Raw genomic sequence first — 19,440 nt, forward strand, 5'->3', positions numbered from 1 at the left:
CCACACTATGCTTGCTCGCTATCTCCTGAATCAACATTTTATTATTGGGCCCAAACTAAATATAATCCAATAAAATAAGCATTTTGTAACAGTCATTTTGTTGGTTAGTAATGCAATATTTTTTATTTTGCTAAATTAGTAATACAATATTCAAATCTAATATAAATGGTATTAGAATCCATTCAAATCTAATATAAATGGTATTAGAATCCAAATTTTATGGAAATTTTATTCTGAGAAACATATAATTGGAACACTACAATGTTTTTAAATCATACCAAAGAGGTATGTCAAAATAAATAAAATCATACCAAAGAGGGATGTCAAACAAATAAAATCATACCAAGGAGGGATGTCAAACAAATAAAATCATACCATAGAGGGATGTATGTATTCAAATTCAAGGGTGAGAATATGCATATCCACCTACTTTTCTTTAAAAAACTTATGTCAATTTTAGTTAATTTTAAGCACTAATCTTTTTTATGGATCCACTACATTTTGTGATTGTGCCCTCAATATCTTAGGTGATTCAATCAATTAATTTAAAATAGATAAACAAAACGTAAAAGATGGAAAAGTTAAACATATAACAAATTAAAAAATAACAGCCAATTTACTTATATTTTTGTCTAGATTTACTTATGTTTTTATAGCTTTTCACTAAAAACTCACTAAAATGACAACAATAGTATACGCATTTTTAAATAGTAGTTTAATATAAAGAGAAAAATACTATAACTAATAACATTGTTTATTACATACAAAAATTATGAAAGAATACCATATAATGTTTAAATAGTCTAAATAATTTATTATCTTTTATCAGTTAAACAATATAAAGAAATATATTTTTGCTTATTGTGCCAGCAAAGATGTAGAAATAATGTGTCAATATGCAATACTATTTATTGACTTATTTAGTTATTTTACATGAATGCATTGTATTTTATTATAAACTTCCATATAATCCATGTTTATCTTTTGAATGCCACATATATAAATAGAAAAATCAAATATTACAAAAAATAACAAGAAAACAAAAAAATAATCTAGAAATAATGTATACATATATGGTACCATATATTGACTTATTTAGTTATTTTATATGAATGCATTGTATTCTATCATAAACATTCCTTATAATTTCATGTAAATCTTTGAATTCCATATATATATATAAACATATATATATATTCAGCAAATACCATATATATAAATATATAAAATAATAAGAAAAATAAAAAAAAATCTATACAAATATGTTTTCCTTCACATTTTTCCTCACTTAAGCATTTTCTGTACGTCTCTTGGCCTCCATATATTCAGTCTCGTGTGGAGTCTCTCTTTTGTTTTGTTTTGCGCATATTCCCAACCATGGCTGCTGAGAGGTTAAGGGACTTGAGTAAGCCTATGGACGTCGCTTTACTCGATTCCACCGTTGACGTCTTTTACGCTACAGGATCTAAGGAAGAAGTAAGTCGAGTATAATGTTTATGGCTCTCCATCGAAACTGTTATGCGTCTTGTCGTTGCTTTTCTTGTTCTTGTTACAACTGATTGTAACTTGTGTTAAATAAAATTACAACAATGCTTCTGACAACCACTTGATGCTTTGGTGTAGTGCATTGCGTATGTTTTCGTTACTTAGTTTAAAATCTATAACACAAGCTAATGATCAAAACATCTTTCAGAGAGCTGCTGCGGATAATATCTTACGGGATTTGAAAGCTAATCCTGATACTTGGCTTCAAGTGACTCACATCCTGCAGAACACCAGGAGTACGCATACCAAGTATTTTGCCCTTCAGGTAAGTTTAGTAAATTTGCTTATATATATCCAACGTACGAATAATGGTTACTTTTTTGAGGGGCTTTGCTTGCTCTAATTGCTACAAGGAAAAGTTCTCATGGATTCCATCTTTCAGGTGCTAGAAGGTGTTATCAAATATAGGTGGAAGGCATTACCAGTTGTACAACGTGATGGAATGAAAATTTACATCTCTGACGTCATTGTGGAGGTACATATATATATTTAAGAGCGCATTAGTTTTTTTGTTTTGTTAGAAGCAAGATGCCAGGTTAAGTAAACTGAGTTGTTTTGATAACTAATTTACCGTGTAGCTTTCAAAGAACGAAGCATCTTTCAGATCGGAAAGGCTTTATATCAACAAGTTAAATCTCATCTTGGTTCAGGTATATATCTTCAGGTTTTTTTGCTAATAGTTGTGTTACTTGGTTTATTTTCCTTACTCCTTATGATGCATTGACTATCTGTTTATTTCTGATGCTTATATACAGATCTTGAAACATGAATGGCCGGCGAACTGGAGAAGCTTTATACCTGATCTAGTTAATGCTGCTAAAACCAGCGAATCTATCTGTGAGAATAGCATGGCTATTTTGAAAGTAAGTGCATGCATATTGTCTAGTTAGTGCATTTTGCATTAGTTACGTGTGTGATGTACTTAATAACATTCCTTTTTTTTTTTTAGCTCCTAAGTGAAGAGATCTTTAATTTCTCAAGGGGAGAGATGATTCAGAGAAAGATAAACGATCTGAAAGAGTCTCTAAACAGGCAAGTTTATTTGAACCATGTTCAAATATCTTTCCATAATCTGCAAATGATGATATTGGCCATACTTTACTGAGTTATTCTACTTTCTTGTGTGCAGCGAGTTTAAACTCATTCACGAGTTATGTCTATATGTTCTCTCAGCTTCCAAAAGACCAGCACTTATACGTGCAACGCTATCTGCATTGCATGCCTATCTTTCTTGGATTCCGCTTTCGTATATTTTCCAGTCACCTTTGGTAATATATTTGGAATATAAGTGGAATAAGAAAGGTTTAACAAGTCTCACAATGACGATAGACTTGATAATTGTTACTGAACTTGTTACTTGCAGATGGAAAACCTCCTTAAGTTCTTCCCTGTGCCGGCATATAGGGATCTCATTCTTCAATGTCTGTCAAAGGTATGCCGGTTTATATATAGCCCGGTCCATGTTTTGTTGGTGTCTTTATTTTGCTGTCATATGTAATTAGTTATGTTCTTGTGGCAGGTTGCGGCACTTAAATATGAAGAGCACTACAGAAACCAAGTTGTCCAAATGTACATGATTTTCATGAAACATTTGGAGGTAATGCTGCTTGTCTTTGTGTTTTGTTAGTCTTGTTATGTTGATGTTTCAACTATATAGTTTCAATTTTTAGCTGGTTAATTACTCTTTCTGGTCGTGTATATGTCTTTAATTACCCTTGTCAGATTGACTCTAATTACTCTTTGTTTTCATGTCTGCAGGGAATGCTTCCTTTTAATATTAATATCCCAGAGGCATATTCAGCTGGAAGTACTGAAGAACAGGCAAGTCTTTTACGTGCAAATATTTTATATTTTACGGTAACATTTCGAGGTAATGCATGACTGTATATCTTTTTTACCTCTAGGCTTTTATCCAGAACTTGGCACTGTTTTTCACTTCGTTTTTCAAGGTAATTTCTCTTTCTTTTTGAAACCAAAAGGAGGAGGGTTTTGCATTTGATTTTTGTAGCCCTTTTTATCTTTTGCTTTTTATGCATTTCAAACATAATACGGTGTTTAATGTTCTTCTTGTTGCAGCTACATATAAATATCCTAGAAACTACATCCGAAACTATTCCCTTCCTACTTGCTGGTCTGGAATATCTCATTAAAATATCATATGTTGATGACACAGAAGTGTTTAAGGTACGTGGGACTTTCCCTTGCTAATACTTCTTGCAGTTGATGCATTTTTAGATCTCAGCTTTTGCTTGCTTATGAGTGAACAGGTTTGTTGTGACTACTGGCATTTACTAGTTTCGGAGTTGTTTACATCAGGTCAACGAGTAAGTCACCCCTGCACTAACTCCAAGCCTCTTAGGATTCCAAATGTGGCTACTTACGTATTTTGTCTTGATTTGCCTATTGTCAGATGGTTTTTCATCCTCCTACGGTTGGGAGCATCGAACCTGAGATCACAACACCAAAAATACTTTACTCTGATCAACTATCAAAATTAAGGGGGCTCATGATTACTCGCATGGCTAAGCCTGAAGAAGTGCTAATTGTTGAAGATGAAAATGGGAACATTGTCCGCGAAACTATGAAGGATAGTGATGTTCTTCTCCAGTATAAGGTACCAAGTTTATATATCTGCTATCTTCTGTTATATAAGATATAACAAAGAATAATAACTCGATCTAACAGTTGACTTGTTTCACATTTAACACTGTGTCAGATAATGCGGGAGACATTGATCTTCCTCACACACTTTGATCATGATGACACTGAAAGACAGGTACTTACTATGAGGGATGGAAGATTGTACTTATTGTTTGGATTAATGATTTGAAAGCCTATCTGACCTTGTTGTATTGATGCCAACTTTTTGTTGTTCTTGCAAAGATGTTGAGTAAGCTAAGCAAACAGATAAACAAAGAAGAATGGACATGGAATAATCTGAGCACTTTGTGCTGGGCTATTGGGTCTATTTCTGGTTCCATGGATGTAGCAACTGTAAGATCTCCTCTCTCATTATCTCCTTGCATCTTCAATGAACAACAGTTGAGGATTTTGTTTGTAATGCAATAGCAAATACCTTTTTTGGCTCTAGGTATTTGATAGCATCTTTCTAACGTCCCTGGTCTTCTTTATTGACCTTCCATTCATTTATGGTCTTGTTATTATGTTTCAACCAAAATTTTGCTAGTTTTATCACATTTATTGAAACATTTGAACTCCGTGTCTTTATTACAGGAAGACAGATTTCTAGTGAAGGTTATTCGGGCTTTATTAAGTTTCAGTGGAATCATGAAGGGAAATGACAATAAAGATGTCATCGCGAGCAACATCATGTGAGTTTGTCTCTACACTATAAATGCTAATATTGAAACCTATCAAATGACTACTGGGTATGAGATTTTCTTACTATAAATGGATCACTTGTTTCCTGCTACGTACCATGATAAACTTGAACTTGTTTCATGCATGATTCGTTTGAGTATTTGATCTTTGTCTTCTTGTACATTCGTTTCAGGTATGTTTTTGGACAGTATCCAAGATTCTTAAAGGGCAATTGGCAGTATATGATGGTGATTGTTAAGAAGTTGTTTGACTTCATGCATTCGACTCAACCGGGTGTTAAGGTAATTCTTCCCTTTTTCTTTTTTTTTTTTGAATATAATTCTTCTCTTTTTCATGATTGAGAACTTTGATTTCAATACCATCCATGTACCAACAATGATTACATGTTAATATTGATAAGAAGCTATTCTTTATTTCCTTCTCGTCTGATCTTTCTAACATTAATCTGCTCAAACTAATATCCTACCTTTTTTTCTTTTAGGACATGGCTTGTGATACATTCTTAAAGATTGCTCAGCAATGCAAACACATATTCCTTGTTGTTCAGGTATGTACAAGTTAGTTTAATCCACATGGTTAACTCTTTACTTTATCATCTACATTGATGTCATGTGTGTTCATTTAGGTTGGAAAACAGGAGCCATTTGTATCTGAACTTCTAGAAAGCCTGACTACAACTATTAGACATCTTGAGCCTCATCAAATTCAAACTTTTTATGAATCTGTATGTATATATTTTTCAGTCCTTTCTCGGCAATGGTGATATGAATCTATTTATTGCCGTGATCTCACTCTCTGTCTGTCTATCTTCAGGTTGCTTGTATAATCCAGGCTGAATCAAATCCTCAGAAAATAGGTGAATACATCGAGAGGTTGATGGCACTACCTAATCAGGTTTGTTAATAAGCAATTAAGTCACTGCTCAGCTCTTGTTTTCAATAGCTCGCTAAAAGTATAGTTTCCCCCTACAATGTAGAGATGGGCAGAGATTATAGTAGAAGCACGTCAGAATGTTGATTCTCTTATTGACCCTGATGTGATACATGATGTGCTTACTATCCTCCAAACAAATACAAGAGTTGCAGCTTCAGTGGGAAAATACTTCTTATCTCAAATTTCATTGATCTTCTTGAATACTCTGAATATTTACAAGTAAGTTTTTCTATACTTATACAAAACATTTACATTCTTCTTACAACTTGGGAATAATTGGCTCTACTCTTCCTCACCAGGATGTACAGTGAAATCGTGTCAAGCAGCATTGGTGATAGTGGCCCGTGTGCTTCAAGGATATCTGTGATTAAGCTTCTAAGGTAGGACGCCTTTTTATACCAAATATATAAAAAATCACAGATCTTGATGCCCTAATAGTATATTACAAACTTGAATAATACTATTATTATTTTATGCTTCTTGTGACAGGTCTGTTAAAAGAGAAATCCTGAACCTGATAAAAACGTTTCTAGACAAAAATGAAAAAAATCCATACATTGGCAAACATTTTGTTCCACCAATTATGAATATTATACTTGCTGACTATGCAAGAAATGTTCCTGATGCAAGGGAATCAGAAGTTTTATCACTCTTTGAGACAATAATAAACCAGTAAGTCTGCTTGTCTCAGCCGATGCATGATTTATCAAAAGAAAAGTTGTAAGACAAAATGTAACATGAAAATGTGTTTGTGTAGGTACAAGTTTGCAATGCAAGATGATGTGCCTCGCATTTTTGAATCTGTTTTCCATTGCACTTTGGAGGTAACAGACTCTATGGTCCATGGGAATATTTTTTTACTACTATTTATGGAAGTAGAGATGGAGTAAAATATATAAAGTGGGTCAAATATCTTTTCATCTTTTAAGCAGATGATCACTAAGAATTTTGAAGATTATCCAGAACACCGGCTCAAGTTTTTCTTGTTACTCCGTGCCATTGCTACATCTTGTTTCCGTGCATTGCTACAGTTGTCAAGTGAGGTTGGTGATTCTGGTCTTTACCTGGTCGTAGTGAGCTATCATCATCTCTTTCTATATCAACTGGTCACTAGTAATCCTTGAGCTTTTCTTGTTTTTTTATTCCTCTCATCAGCAACTGAAGCTAGTCATGGACTCGGTTATCTGGGCGTTTAGGCATACCGAAAGAAACATCGCTGAAACCGGACTTAAACTCTTACTTGTGTTGCTGAAAAAGTTTCAGGTTTTTAAACCTAAGCGTTTCATTTTTAGCCCTCATTATGGCATTATATATATATGTCTGATCGATCAATAACATGTTTTCTCTCTGATTGTGACAGAAATCTGCTTTCTCTAACCAATTCTACCGGACATACTTTATGCAAATTGAGCAAGAAATTATTGCCGTGTTGACCGATACCTTTCACAAGCCAGAGTTCTATTGGCATGTGTTCGTGCTACAGCGTCTATTTCAACTGGTAAAAAATCTCTATGTATACACACACACTTAAAAATCTACCATTTGCTAGTTTCTGTGGATCTTGAGGGAGGTCCATTAATATAAAACATTTTCAGGTGGAGAGCGGTGCTTTAACCGAACCTCTGTGGGATGCTTCAACGGTGCCTCAACAGTATCCAAACAATGCCGCCTTTGTTTGTGCACACACAACCAATCTTCTAAGCTCGTCATTCCCCAACATAAGTGTACCAGAGGTGACAGAATTTGTGAAAGGACTTTATGAGTTGAGAGGTCACCCTGTTCCATTTAAGAATAACGTACGAGACTTCCTTATACGGTCCAAAGAATTTTCTGCTCAGGTAACATAGTTTTAACTACAAAAGATTGGTTTCTCTTTCTTTTATTAAACCACGTTTCATTCAAACTCAACTGAATGTTTTTTCTTCTTCTTCTTCTTCAGGATAACAAAGATTTATATGCTGGACCTATTGCTCCCGACGAGAATCCAGATGAGATGAGTGATTCTTAAAAATAATTTATTTTCATAGCAAAGTCTTTTCAAACAATGTCTCTCTTTGTAGAGCTTCGTAATAAAGAACAGAGAAATATGGGATTTTATTTCTTATATTATCTTGGATGATTTGGTTTTCTAGTATCAATGAAACCTTTTGGATGATTTTATTAATAAATAAAAATTATCTACCTTATTTGTTATAGATAAAGTTGTTACATGCAATATGTTAGACCATCTTCAATGGTTTACTCTATTTTTTTACGTAACTCTATAATAAAGTTTGAATTTGCTCCAATGATGCTCTATTTTAGAATAAAAACTAGAGTAATGAACAAAAAAAACAAATTATTTTATATTTGGAGTAAACTTTTTTTTTCACTCTATTATATAGCGAGAAATAAAGTATCATTGAAGTATTTTTTATTTTTTATTTTATTTTATAGTAAAAAATAAAGTGGGGTTGGAGATGCTCCGTTTAGTTTAGGTCTAACTGTAGGTCAAACCGGTCTTAGTCGGTTTAATATTTTGTAAACCGAGTTACAATTGAATTGGAGAGATCAAACCAAGGTAGAATCTAAAGACAAGTGGAATCCCTCGTAACGAAAACGCTACCTTCTTCTCTCTTTCTTTCTTTCTCGGAAAGTTCTTCTTCATTTGTGAATTCTCGTTGAAATCGATCATCTTCGTTTGATTATCTCTGGTTCCTCCAGCTTCGCTCTCTCTTTGACATCGAGAAAAAAAAAGAGAGATTGTAATAGAGGATCATAGGCTATTGGGGGTTGACATGGGTCAAACTTTCCGCAAGCTTTTCGATACTTTCTTCGGCAATCAGGAAATGAGGGTAACTCTCTCCTTACGATCGTTTACTAGGGTTCTTCCTTTCTTTTTTTGATGGGCCGTAGCTGGGCTGTAACGATCATTCTTAGTTTTAATTCGTTTTTGCTTTGCTTTGGTATAGAAGTAAAACGAGTGATTGAGAATCTAGTTCAATGCTGCTATTAGCTATAAGACTTATTCAATAGCAGTTCTCTAGTTTTGTTTTTTTTCGTCAATTAAGTGTTTACTTCTGCTATTATCATAAAATGTTCAGTTGCAGTTGTTTTTGTGTGTTTGGGCTCTGAAAGATATGATCTTTTTTGTAATCTGACTTTTGTTTTCTTGTATTGATGATCTTGCTCAAAATCTTATACACTGACTCAGCTTGTTAATCATCAGTGCGATAGTTTTAACTAAAGTTTTCTTGATTTTGTTGTTGTGCATTTGTTTGGAGCTACTCCAGGTCGTTATGCTGGGTCTGGATGCGGCTGGCAAAACAACGATACTGTACAAGCTGCACATAGGAGAAGTTCTGTCTACTGTTCCCACAATCGGTGAGTTAGTTAGTTTTGCTTGAAGCAAGCAGCATTTTGAATTCGGTCTCTGTGCGTTTTCTCTTTTATCTTATGATGCCGGATATGTTACTGGCTTGCTGAGGATTTTGAACTTTTTTTCTTAACGCAGGTTTCAATGTGGAGAAAGTACAGTACAAGAATGTGATGTTCACAGTTTGGGATGTTGGTGGCCAAGAAAAGCTCAGGCCCTTGTGGAGGCATTACTTCAACAATACCGATGGACTTGTATGTCTGTCTACCTCTCTCTGTGTAGTCAGATACTTATTTCACAGACTCTTTTCTCATGTTGTTTTGGAATATTCTCTGATTTTTTAATTGTTCTACGCGCTTGCAGATATATGTGGTAGACTCTTTGGACCGTGAGAGAATTGGCAAAGCTAAGCAAGAATTTCAGGTACCTTTAGTTATAACTGCACAATGCTTTTGCTAAAATTACTCTCTGCAGAGCTTCTAACCTCTGGTAAGTGATTTTCTTCAGGAGATTATAAAAGACCCATTCATGCTTAACAGTGTCATTCTAGTGTTTGCAAACAAACAAGACATGGTAAAAAATTCAAAGCTGTAGTATTTTTTTCTTATTTGTTTGTCATTTACTAATATTCATTCTTACTCTGTGTGAACCTCAGAGAGGAGCCATGTCTCCCCGAGAAGTATGTGAAGGGCTTGGCTTATTAGATCTCAAGAACAGGAAATGGCATATACAAGGCACATGTGCTCTTCAAGGCGATGGCCTCTATGAAGGCTTAGACTGGTTATCCTCTACGCTCAAAGAGGTTAGAGCAGCTGGTTTCTCATCCGCTGGCCCCTTGTTTTAACAACAACAAAAACTCGTCATACAACCAAATCAAGCTCATGGTGTCTCAAGTCTCTCTCCACCATTATATATACTTTTGATCCATAAACCAAAGTCTTCTTCTTGGCCTCTGACATTGTAATATCACCAAATCAAACCCTCTTGGAAGACCTTTTGTAATGGAAGTGCCTTTTGTTTTGTGTCTTGAAAGCCAATGTTAGTATCAACTATACTCACTGTTTGCATGATACAACACTTGATCTTCATTATATACACTGATGAAAAAATGTAATATTTACAAAATTATCGTTAATTGTCACTTTGAAGCTATATGATGGTGATGATGAACAGAGCTCAGTCAAGATTTAGTAAAGTAGAGAAAAATTACGAATTTAAAAAAAAAAAGGGAGGAACGTGGTGGTGATAAATTTGTTTTATATGCAAAAATATCGTTAATTGTCCGTCCCTTTGAAGCTATGTGATGGTGATAAATGAACAAAGCTCAGTCAAGATTTAGTAGAGTAGAGAAAAAATACGAATTTAAAAAAAAAAGAGGAGGAACGTGGTGGGCCTAAAAATAAGAAGCCTTAAAGCTTACGTTAATGGGCCTTTAATTCGGTAACGTAAGCACGCGCTTTTCGGGAGCGCGTGTTAATAATAGGAACGGCGCGCCTCGCAATAACCATCCGGAGGAGAGAGAGAGAGAGAGAAACGGAGTAACGGAGAGGAGAGAGAGAGACGAAAGACGACGCGGAGGTTTCAGAGAAAGAGAGAGACGGTGGAAAGCAGAGTAGAAGGTTTTTAAACCTAACCTACGGAAGAGAGAGAGAGAGAGAGAGAGAGAGAGAGAGAGAGAGAGAGAGAGCGTAGGGTTATTATGGGAATTTTCCAAATCTGAATGGAAACCTTAGTCCTCGCCGGATTCGCCGCGAGTCGTCTGTATCACCGCCTGCTGAGCTGCTTTTCAGGTAGATCAATACATCACCGTAGACGGAACTTGTTATCTCTAGAGAATGGTAGACTTTTTGAGACCTGTTTCCTCGTAGTTACTTAGGAAGAAACTCGTAGAGAGAGTGTGATCTTGATGGAAGGTGCGGCGGGTTGCACGGTTGGTTCGATTGTGTGGGTGAGGAGGAGGAACGGCTCGTGGTGGCCAGGGAAGATACTGGGACAGGATGATCTTGACTCTACTCATATCACCTCTCCACGATCTGGAACTCCTGTGAAGCTTCTTGGAAGAGAGGATGCGAGTGTGTAAGTAGTCTCTTTCTTTTATCTTTGTATAATAACAAACTCTCATTGGTTTTGGATTTGATTATTTTTTTTGTTTCATGTGTATTTTAGGGATTGGTACAACTTAGAGAAGTCCAAGCGGGTGAAGCCGTTTCGGTGCGGCGATTTTGATGACTGCATTGAGAAGGTGGAGAATTCGCAAGGGCTGACGATAAGAAAGAGGGAGAAGTATGCTCGTAGAGAAGACGCGATTCTCCATGCGCTTGAGCTTGAGAAGGAGATTCTGAAGAAGGAAGTGAAAGTAGAGAGGCCTAGGCCTAGGGCTAGGGGGGACTCTCCTGATGCAGCAGCCAAGGAGAGAATGGTTGTGTCTAGGGTTCATGATATCTCTAATGGTGGTCTAGGGCGTAACCATGTTGGTGTTGTTAGGCATTTGGGCAAAGATAAAGAGGAGGAGCAGACGAGATTTGAGGAAGAGGCACAGCCTCGGATGAGAGGGTTGCAGGACTTTGGGCTAAGAACCGCCTCTTCGAAGCGAAAGTTTTCATCTTCCAATGGTCCTGCTGATACTTCCTTCAAGTCTCTGGCGAGAAGCAACTCTTCAGCTTCTTCTAGTGGAGATCATAGCATGGAGAGGCCTAGTTTTGCCCTCGGTAAGATGATTTTTTTGGAAACTTCCTGAGTGTGTAGATGGTTGTTGGACACTAAAAGACTTCTTGTGCAATTTTGACTCTGTTGCAGGAAAGGAGAAGACTAGGAACTCGATGGAGGCTAAAAGGACTAAATACATGTTTGCACCAAATGAATCTAATGATGTTTTAGATCTGCATGAGAGTTTGCTAAGCCACAGGGCGGCAATGCATTCATCCTTTGCTGGTGGTGACCATTCTCGTTATTCGCTTTCAGAATATGACCCTCCTGAGTTTTTGGAAGATGTTGAATCTGTTTCTTCTGAATCCGAAACTGATTCTTCTGATATGGAGGAGGATACTGATGATGACATTCCCTTGCTGTCAGGTGAAGCTTTTCTCAACAGCTAAAAGCTAGTTTACTATCATATATATATTTCACTACTTTTGCAAAACTTAGTTTTCAGTTGTGTTAAACGATACTCACTTCTGATTCTTCTTTGTCTGCCATTGCTGTCAAGCCTCTGAACTTTAGACTCTAGTTAACCGTTTTGATTGCTTGGATCATAGCTATCTCTATCTGTGCGTAGTTTTAAGCTATTCCCTAACTAGAGTTTGAAATCTTCTCACTCCAGGAGCTGGGCGTCATTCAGAGCAACACAATCCTTTCAGTAGACATATGTCAGCAGAAGATGAAAGCACCAGCAGTGAGGAAGACTGTTATGAATCATCCATGTCTGGCGACTCTTCTCACCTTTATTCCCAAGATCCAGATAATGAAGCTGGTACGGTTTCCAAGTGGCAGCTCAAGGGAAAGAGAAACATGCGCAATCTTCCAAGAAGGTCTGCACGTAACGGAAGATATTCTGAATATAAGAGAAGGGCATTTGGTCAAAAGCCTATGGGCTATGGATTAGATTCTAGTGGGACAAATGATATGAGCGATGGAACTGATGACACTGATCCCAACGAAAGACAGTTCAGGGACAGAATGATTGGACCAGGTGATGATGAGTATCGGCTCTCATCTATGGTTGCATCCGGATTTAAGAACATCTACAGCCATGACATGCTGGACTGGGATGATGATCCTTGGGAAGGCCAGATTGGTAAGAAGAAGCGATGGGAGGAAAAATTTGAAGGTTCAGGTCAGGAGTTCCATGCGTCTTCTCATCGACATTCTAGAAGAAATATGTATTCTCCGTTGATGGATGTGGAACTAGAAGTACGAGGAAGCTATCAGAAAGGGCCTGTCCCAATTGTCTCCCTGATGAGTAAGTTAAACAGCAGAGCGATAATTGGACATCCAGTTGAAGTTGAAGTCTTAGCAGATGGTTCCTCTGAGCCATATATACAGAGAACTGAGTACTTCGGCAATGAAACAACGTACCATGACAAGCCCTTTCTACTTCCCCATGCTTGGAAGACTGCAAGAAGGAGTAGCTCACGCGTTCCACGGCTGCAACCATTATCACCATCACTTGAAGCCGATGCTGATGTTCATTCTCCGGCAGATCAGGGAAGAAAACCGTTTTTTAAGAAACTTGGTTCGGGAAACTTAAGTACTGATGATAACTCGTTGAGGAGAAGCAATCTAATGCACATTCCACGACCACCTGGTGAGAGAAAGCAGCAGCAGCAAAAGAAGGTGATGAAGAACACAAACGCAACCCCTAGTCAAAAGACCAGGGCACTGTCATCATTCGGCAGTGAACAAGCACACAGCGGGATAAAGGCGCTGGGGGATGGGACTCACGAGCTATCTAACAGACGGGTACTACAGGGACCACCAACCGTGGCCTGCATACCGGTCAAACTAGTATTTAGCAGATTACTGGAGAAAATAAATAGACCGCCATCAAAGCCGCTGTGAAAGCTTAGAAGAGATCAATAACAAGAGCTCTGTACTCAAAGCCTAAACGAGATTTACAGGTACAAAACATATAACCGTGTCTTGTGTCTGGTTTTCGTAGAATGGGAGTCACGTTTAGGGCATCAAAATTCTGGGGGTGATGGGTCTTTTTGAGTAACCATCAGGCTTTCATTATGTACTCTCAGGGAAAGTTAGTCGTAGGGAGAACAATTACGTAGAGAGACTCTGGTTACTTATTGGTACAGATGAGGTGAAGAGTTAGAACAATGATACCACTGGTTCGTTTTGTATATTAATCACTCTCTTGAGAAAGCTTCGTCTCTTTGATTTAGTTCCAGCTTTAGATTTATTAGTGTTAAAATCTATTTCTGTGTTTTCATTTGCTGAGTCTTCTGCTGGCTAATTAATTTACTCGATCATATCATCGACTCGATTTGGTTCGGTTTGAAATTATATTATAAAACCTTTAGACATTGAAAGCAAAAGGACCCTTCAGACATAACAGACCTTGGAAGGTTTTTCAGGATACTACTACTTGACATACAGTTTGTCTACTTGGAAACTTATTACAACATTAAACATCAGAATAAAACGGTCGGAGAAAGAGAGACTTAAACATGGTGAGTCTTGTCCGAGTCCTCGAGACTTATGGGACGAAACCAAGCAGTCTCCTCCAGCACCGCCGAGTCTTGGCGAGTAGCCTCCGCTGTGGCACTCTGATCAGTCGTGGAAGGGCCAAAGACTCCGGTTTGAGGATGAGGAGACCAGTATTTATCAGAATCTGGCTTTATGACGTCGTCAGGAACTGCAGTTGCCTGCAATTCATCCTCCACGTTCTTGTCATACCCCGAGGAGTGACCACTCCTGTTAAAATAAAATTTAATATCTGATTAAAATTTCCAAGGAAAATAAATAAAAACTAATTTTCCTGTTGGGTGGGAGATTGTTGATGGGTAGGTGAGACACTGCCACCATATAGAGTGAGTTACGTATTCAGACACTTTTTTCTCTTTTTTGTCATGATAAGACACTTCCTGCTAGAGGCACACTTTCTTTCCTTTCTCCTCCATGTGTTTGTACATAATTACCCTTACGTTCGGTTAAAAGAAAGAAGAAGCTTGGTTTGTGGGGACCAATTTTAACTATAGTAGTTGGGTCACTTTCTTTTATTCGTATTTTATATCTCCTCAAACCAAACCAAATGAAAAGACATGTTTCTTTCTTTTTTTTAATTATTATTGTTTGTTTTACCTAGTTTTAGTTTGTTTTGTTCATTTTAAATTTAAGGATATATTTGAAAAATTTGTTTGATATACTAAATTATGTTTTTTTATTCTCTATAATTTGATATCCATTTTGATATGTTTTCTTGTTATATTTCAAAAGATACAAATGAAAAATGTGGACAAAAGAGTTGTGGATAGAAACATTGTAATTGTGTACATCCAACTATTGTGGATGGATATGATCATATGATATGTTTTCCTTTTTTAAATATTACTTTATCAATCCTTTCTATTTCTTTATGTGATTATTTTAACATATTAAAGTATATAACTAAATAATTTTTTGATATCATAAATTCTATCTTTTTGTTCTTTACATTTTTAGATCCATTTTAGTATATTTTTGCAATCTAAATATGAAAAAATCATATCAACAAAAAATAACCGTGTATATAGAAAAAATGTGGACATGGACACATCTAATGTTTTCAATTGTATTTTAATGTTTGTGTTAGTGGATGAGATCTTTTTTTTTTAAATGATTGGTTCTTTATTTTATTATTGTTTATACCACCTAATGTTTTCAATTGATTTTATTTCAAATTTTTAAGAGTTATAAAATGAATATACTATTACAATAATTTTTATATATAATTTTCTATTTTTGAAATCATTTTATATATATCATATATGTATATATATCAACGTTTACAAAAACAAATATGTCGACATGGTATGTGGATGTGGACGACATGTGTAGATAAAAATTTGTAGACAAAAGTGTTTTCATTACTTGAAAGAGAAAACAAAGGTCTGGAGACAATGAGTCAAACCAAAATGTGAGGTACGGATGTGGATGTGTTTATCTAATCTAAATCAAGAAAATATTTTGCACATTTTAAAAATATTGGGTGAAAGCGTGAATAACCAAAACGTGAGGGACCACAAATTAAAAAAAAAACTGAAAATTCACCATTGTTGCTCTCACTCTCTAGCATGAGCCAAATCACCAACTAGCAGCAGATCAAACTCGTTGACATCATCAGCTTCATGAACTTCTCCAATTTCAGCCCTACTCTGCGTTTGTCGTCGCACAGGTTCAGTCGTCCTCTGCTGAAGTAGAGAGGTGCCGTCGTCACACATTCAAACGCAACTTTCTTGTCTTCTTCTTCCCCTTGCTCCTCCACATCTCCTTTTCACTGACACAAAACAAGCAATTATGAAATAGTTTTCAGACCAAAACTTCGTGTCTTATGGTACCAAAAAGATCTCGTCCTCAACTCATCTTCTACAAATCAAAATCAAAGGAAAACATTGAGGATTAAAGACAAACCTGGTGCTAACTTGACGTTTCTATGTCGTAGTGAGCGCAAGGGATCGAGCTCAGAGATAGATTGGAAGGTAGAGTTGGTTTGGTCAAAGAAACAAGCTCTTAAAAATTACCGAGAGAAAGACATATGAATTTAGGAGGTTTGTGATATTATTATTGAGAAAGTAAAAAAAAAAAACAGTGAAAAACAAAATTTTCCAGAGAAAGGTTGAGTTAGGAAGAAGAAGAGAGTTTGAAATTAGAATTAGGGGATTTGGAAAAGTAAAAGTAGATTTGAGATTTGAAATCAGAATTGGAAAGAGATATGGAATTAGAGTTGGGAATTTGTAAAAGGGAAAGTAGATCTACGTTTTGAAGGTGAGAGGAGAGAGGAGAGAGGAGAGAGGAGAGTGTAGAGAGTAGAGAGGAGAGAATATAATCATGGTTAGTTATTTCTGGTTAGGTTAGTTTGGTCTGATCAAAATTGAGGGTATGAAGGACATTAAACAGACATAATGTGTCTAGCCAGCGGGAAGTGTCTAAAAGTGTAAAACATAAGACGAAAAGTGTCTTATAGAGTAAAAAAATCCACCATATAATACCCACAACAAGAAATGAATTCTTATAAATTCTCTGGTCTTTCTATATTTATTAAAGATAGAAAGTTTTGTTTTCTGAAAGGTGAACCGAAAAAGCCTTCAAATAAAATATAAATCAAGTAATGTCAAATATGTCATGGTCAGCTTGCTATCAATTTACATATCTACAAAGCTGTCGGTCCGATTCTTATCGTAATCTCAAGATATTAAATAATCAGCCACGTAACACCTACTACTCACATAAATACTATGGGTTTTTTATGTACTATAGCAAATAACTAAAAAAATGTTCTGATTTTTAGAATGGAAATTGAAAACCATTAGCTGCTGGTTAGAGTTTTAACATTTAAAGTCGAGTGATTAAGTGAGCGTTTCAACAACTGCGAGTAAACTACAAAAGGTTATTTAGATGTCAGTCAATTCATTGAATGGCACGTGTCGACCTTTGAATCGGATTAGATTTGGTATTATCCATTTAAGCCAAATGGCATATGCCATTTATCGTCCACTGTACATCACTTGTGCTTTCTGTACGAATATTTATAAAATAAAAAAGGTTTCACCTTTAATAAAGAGTTTGAAGATTTTTTTAGTACACTTGTACCAAAACCAGAGTTTTTTCTTATCTATTTCATTTTAATTAAGCAAATATGATTGAAAAAGAAGAAAAGGGCAAATCTCTAACATTGAAAATATACAAATATGTAATATTTTAATTGATCTGAATCCTTACCTCCTAAAAACATAGATATATGAACTTTTTGGATCTAGGATACTCGAATAGTACCTTCAAATTTAAAGTGTTTGGAATAACAAGACAATGATAATACATACACAGACACAATCAAACACCAAATCTCTACTATAATTTGTTTTCTGACGTAGAAAAAAAAATAATCAGTTTCACCATATTCAATACGTTATGCTACACACTACACCGTTGTGGATACGTAGTTTCTTTTCTCATTTTGTTGTCAACAATTTATATATTTTTGACTTAGTTTCGAAAAAAAATATGCAGTGAAAGAGAGAGAGAGTGTGTGTTTGATTGATACCTTGAAGTGAGGAGAGCAGTGGCGGTGGCGCGTGAGGAAGCGCGTGGAATGACAGCGAGCTTCCTTAGGCCGGTGATCAATTGAAAGCTCTTCGATCTGGTTGCCATAAAACTCAGTTTCTTCGTCAGAGATTAGTAGAGAAGAGAGAGGTTTTCTTTCTTTCTTTACTTCTTTTGTCTGTTGTAATAGTCAGTATGGTGATTTAACACCGTTTATTATGTGCTATATATGCTTTTTGAAAGAGATGGCATTAGCCAATCTTGATCCACGTCTCTCACCTACCGAACGCTGCCGTTTCGCTTTCCTCTAACGCCGTTACTTGACGGATGGACGGTGCGTGATTCAACGCATTAAAGATACGGCCCGCTAAAGATTTTACGATTATATGGGCTGAAATATAAGCCCGGCCCATTTAAAGTCCTCTACATCTTCAACAACGTGCGACACGTTCCTCAACATCGTCATTTCACTTTGGAAAATTCAAACTCCGAAGAAACAGATTCAGATCCACCGATCTAGATCCGCGACGAATGGCTCTCGAATGGGTTGTGCTAGGCTACGCCGCGGCGGCGGAAGCGATCATGATCGTGCTCCTGACGATGCCGGGGCTCGACGGACTCCGCAAGGGACTCGTCGCCGTCACGCGCAACCTCCTGAAACCGTTTCTCTCGATCGTCCCGTTCTGCCTCTTCCTCCTGATGGACATCTACTGGAAGTACGAGACGATGCCTTCGTGCGACGGAGACTCCTGCACGCCGTCGGAGCACCTCCGCCACCAGAAGTCGATGATGAAGTCACAGAGGAACGCGATCCTCATCGCCGCCGCGCTCGTGTTCTACTGGATCCTCTTCTCGGTCACTCATCTGGTGGTCAAGATCGAGCAGCTTAACCAGAGGGTGGAGAGGCTCAAGAACAAGGATTGATCTCTCGAGTCAGGTTCGATTCAGTGCCAGTCTTTTTTTTTGGTTTTGGAGTATTTTGAATATTTCATTATGTTATGTTGTTTCAGTGCTTCTGATTTGTGGATTGATGGACTTTAATTATCCTACTTTTATATGCTTGTTTGCTTGACAAGATTGAGATGGAATTTTCATTGGCTCATAATATTTTCAGTGATTCATTCAAATCAGCATTGGTTGATCCTATGTCACACATTGTGATATTTTTGATGGTCATGTAATGCCTTCTACGAGTTAGAGATTGGGATACAGTTTTGACTTTGTTTAGTTTTGCTCAATCTCTTATGTGTAGTTTTCCCTGCTGTACAAATTTTATGATGCATCTGGAATCTTAAGTTGTAGTATGTGGTGATTGATAGACGCCATGTTTTATGACTGGAACATATCCATTTCTTTACTCGTCCAAAAAATAGAAGAAAAAAATTTTAGTTTTAGTAACTCGATACAGAACTATGCTTAGACCTGAGTAGAGTAAGTAATGCACAACTTCATTTTTCTTTTTCCTCGTTTGTAGATGAAATTCAACTATCATTTGTTAATTTATCGAACATCAAAGATGA

General features: G+C 36.5%; 5 protein-coding genes across 7 annotated transcripts; 4 read left to right on the plus strand and 1 right to left on the minus strand.

Annotated features, from left to right (window-relative positions):
- Window positions 1-158: 158 nt before the first annotated feature.
- LOC111207920 (protein EXPORTIN 1B-like) lies at window positions 159-8,004 on the plus strand. The gene is made up of 30 exons (XM_048780256.1): window positions 159-1,476; window positions 1,694-1,810; window positions 1,928-2,020; window positions 2,124-2,195; window positions 2,301-2,408; window positions 2,495-2,577; window positions 2,675-2,813; window positions 2,909-2,977; window positions 3,065-3,142; window positions 3,304-3,366; window positions 3,450-3,494; window positions 3,622-3,729; window positions 3,813-3,869; window positions 3,956-4,159; window positions 4,262-4,321; window positions 4,429-4,539; window positions 4,780-4,877; window positions 5,060-5,168; window positions 5,369-5,434; window positions 5,513-5,611; window positions 5,701-5,781; window positions 5,864-6,039; window positions 6,120-6,200; window positions 6,310-6,492; window positions 6,578-6,644; window positions 6,753-6,863; window positions 6,976-7,083; window positions 7,181-7,318; window positions 7,416-7,658; window positions 7,760-8,004. Exons 1-30 carry the CDS (start codon window positions 1,378-1,380, stop codon window positions 7,826-7,828), a joined length of 3,135 nt encoding a protein of 1,044 aa, XP_048636213.1. The 5' UTR covers window positions 159-1,377; the 3' UTR covers window positions 7,829-8,004.
- Window positions 8,005-8,371: 367 nt separating this feature from the next.
- LOC106435950 (ADP-ribosylation factor 1-like 2) lies at window positions 8,372-10,327 on the plus strand. The gene is made up of 6 exons (XM_013876891.3): window positions 8,372-8,654; window positions 9,093-9,183; window positions 9,314-9,429; window positions 9,539-9,598; window positions 9,683-9,748; window positions 9,831-10,327. The coding sequence occupies exons 1-6, from the start codon at window positions 8,598-8,600 to the stop codon at window positions 10,017-10,019; spliced, it is 579 nt and encodes a 192-aa protein (XP_013732345.1). The 5' UTR covers window positions 8,372-8,597; the 3' UTR covers window positions 10,020-10,327.
- Window positions 10,328-10,642: 315 nt separating this feature from the next.
- Window positions 10,643-14,063, plus strand: LOC125575198 (uncharacterized protein At1g51745-like). Of its 3 annotated transcripts, none has more exons than XM_048780245.1 (5): window positions 10,680-10,965; window positions 11,044-11,251; window positions 11,342-11,883; window positions 11,972-12,247; window positions 12,495-14,063. In XM_048780245.1, the coding sequence occupies exons 2-5, from the start codon at window positions 11,082-11,084 to the stop codon at window positions 13,730-13,732; spliced, it is 2,226 nt and encodes a 741-aa protein (XP_048636202.1). In that variant the 5' UTR covers window positions 10,680-10,965; window positions 11,044-11,081; the 3' UTR covers window positions 13,733-14,063. The 3 variants fall into 3 exon arrangements, with proteins under 3 accessions (XP_048636201.1, XP_048636202.1, XP_048636203.1); XM_048780246.1 differs by having other exon boundaries at window positions 11,052-11,251; XM_048780244.1 differs by having other exon boundaries at window positions 10,643-11,251.
- A 102-nt stretch (window positions 14,064-14,165) lies between these two features.
- On the minus strand, window positions 14,166-18,166 carry LOC125609177 (late embryogenesis abundant protein At5g17165-like). The gene is made up of 2 exons (XM_048780255.1): window positions 17,922-18,166; window positions 14,166-14,596 (listed from the first exon to the last, which is right to left on the minus strand). The coding sequence occupies exons 1-2, from the start codon at window positions 18,026-18,028 to the stop codon at window positions 14,344-14,346; spliced, it is 360 nt and encodes a 119-aa protein (XP_048636212.1). The 5' UTR covers window positions 18,029-18,166; the 3' UTR covers window positions 14,166-14,343.
- A 190-nt stretch (window positions 18,167-18,356) lies between these two features.
- LOC125609176 lies at window positions 18,357-19,022 on the plus strand. Its single transcript, XM_048780254.1, has one exon. It carries the CDS (start codon window positions 18,452-18,454, stop codon window positions 18,842-18,844), a length of 393 nt encoding a protein of 130 aa, XP_048636211.1. The 5' UTR covers window positions 18,357-18,451; the 3' UTR covers window positions 18,845-19,022.
- The last annotated feature ends 418 nt before the right edge of the window (window positions 19,023-19,440 follow it).

This window comes from Brassica napus, chromosome A5 (assembly GCF_020379485.1).
Source record: "Brassica napus cultivar Da-Ae chromosome A5, Da-Ae, whole genome shotgun sequence".
Classification (NCBI taxonomy): Eukaryota; Viridiplantae; Streptophyta; class Magnoliopsida; order Brassicales; family Brassicaceae; genus Brassica; species Brassica napus.